Raw genomic sequence first — 606 nt, 5'->3', positions numbered from 1 at the left:
GTGTGTGCAGCATCCAGCACCACAGTGCATTCCCAGTGCATCTCCTCAGGGATCTGGGTCACCGCAGGGGAGGCTCTATCAAGAGAGGGACCTTTGCCTGCCCCAGCAGTGGTGAGTCTCTGCAGGAGGACAGGTCACTTCCCCACCGTGACCCCGAGCCCAAAAGCAGCATCTTCAGTCCCCCTGTGAGAGGCAGGGGCTTGAGCCAGGGAGGCTGCTGCAGGAACAGGCAAAGGGAAGAGAGTGTTGGGTCTGCTCGCACTTACTGCAGAAATGTACTGGCTGCTGGGGAACCTGGGCTTCTCCTCCAGGGCAGAGCGGTGCTGGGAACCCAGTGGCACGTAGGGTGGGGAGCCCACATCTTCACAGAAGCTTTCTTGGGGGATGCTGGAGACGCAGCCGCTGTCAGAGCCACTGGAGCCGCTGCCCGACATGCAGTGCGATGACTCCGAGCTCTCTGTGGCTGGGGGAACAGAGAGAGGTCACTCTGCTGACCATGAATTTGGCCTACATGAACTGCGTGCACCATGGACGCTTGGTAAGTGTCTGTTTGCACAGGCACTGGCCACAGGAGCCCACAGATATGGGCAAGTCGAAACAGCCTTG

At 59.7% G+C, this 606-nt stretch overlaps 1 protein-coding gene across 1 annotated transcript in view; it reads right to left on the bottom strand.

Moving 5' to 3' along the window:
• Window positions 1-266: 266 nt before the first annotated feature.
• LOC103778950 (puratrophin-1-like) overlaps window positions 267-606 on the bottom strand; it is a gene marked incomplete at both ends in the record, with an annotated part of 5,318 nt that continues 4,978 nt past the window's right edge. Inside the window, one exon of the mRNA XM_008946569.1 lies at window positions 267-463. Coding sequence (XP_008944817.1) covers window positions 267-463 — 197 coding nt within the window. The remainder of the gene's footprint in view (window positions 464-606) is intronic.

Source organism: Merops nubicus, unplaced genomic scaffold (assembly GCF_000691845.1).
Source record: "Merops nubicus isolate BGI_N331 unplaced genomic scaffold, ASM69184v1 scaffold25718, whole genome shotgun sequence".
Classification (NCBI taxonomy): domain Eukaryota; kingdom Metazoa; phylum Chordata; class Aves; order Coraciiformes; family Meropidae; genus Merops; species Merops nubicus.
The sequence above is the reverse complement of the archived record's forward strand: the minus strand, read 5'-3'. Positions and strand labels throughout refer to the sequence as shown.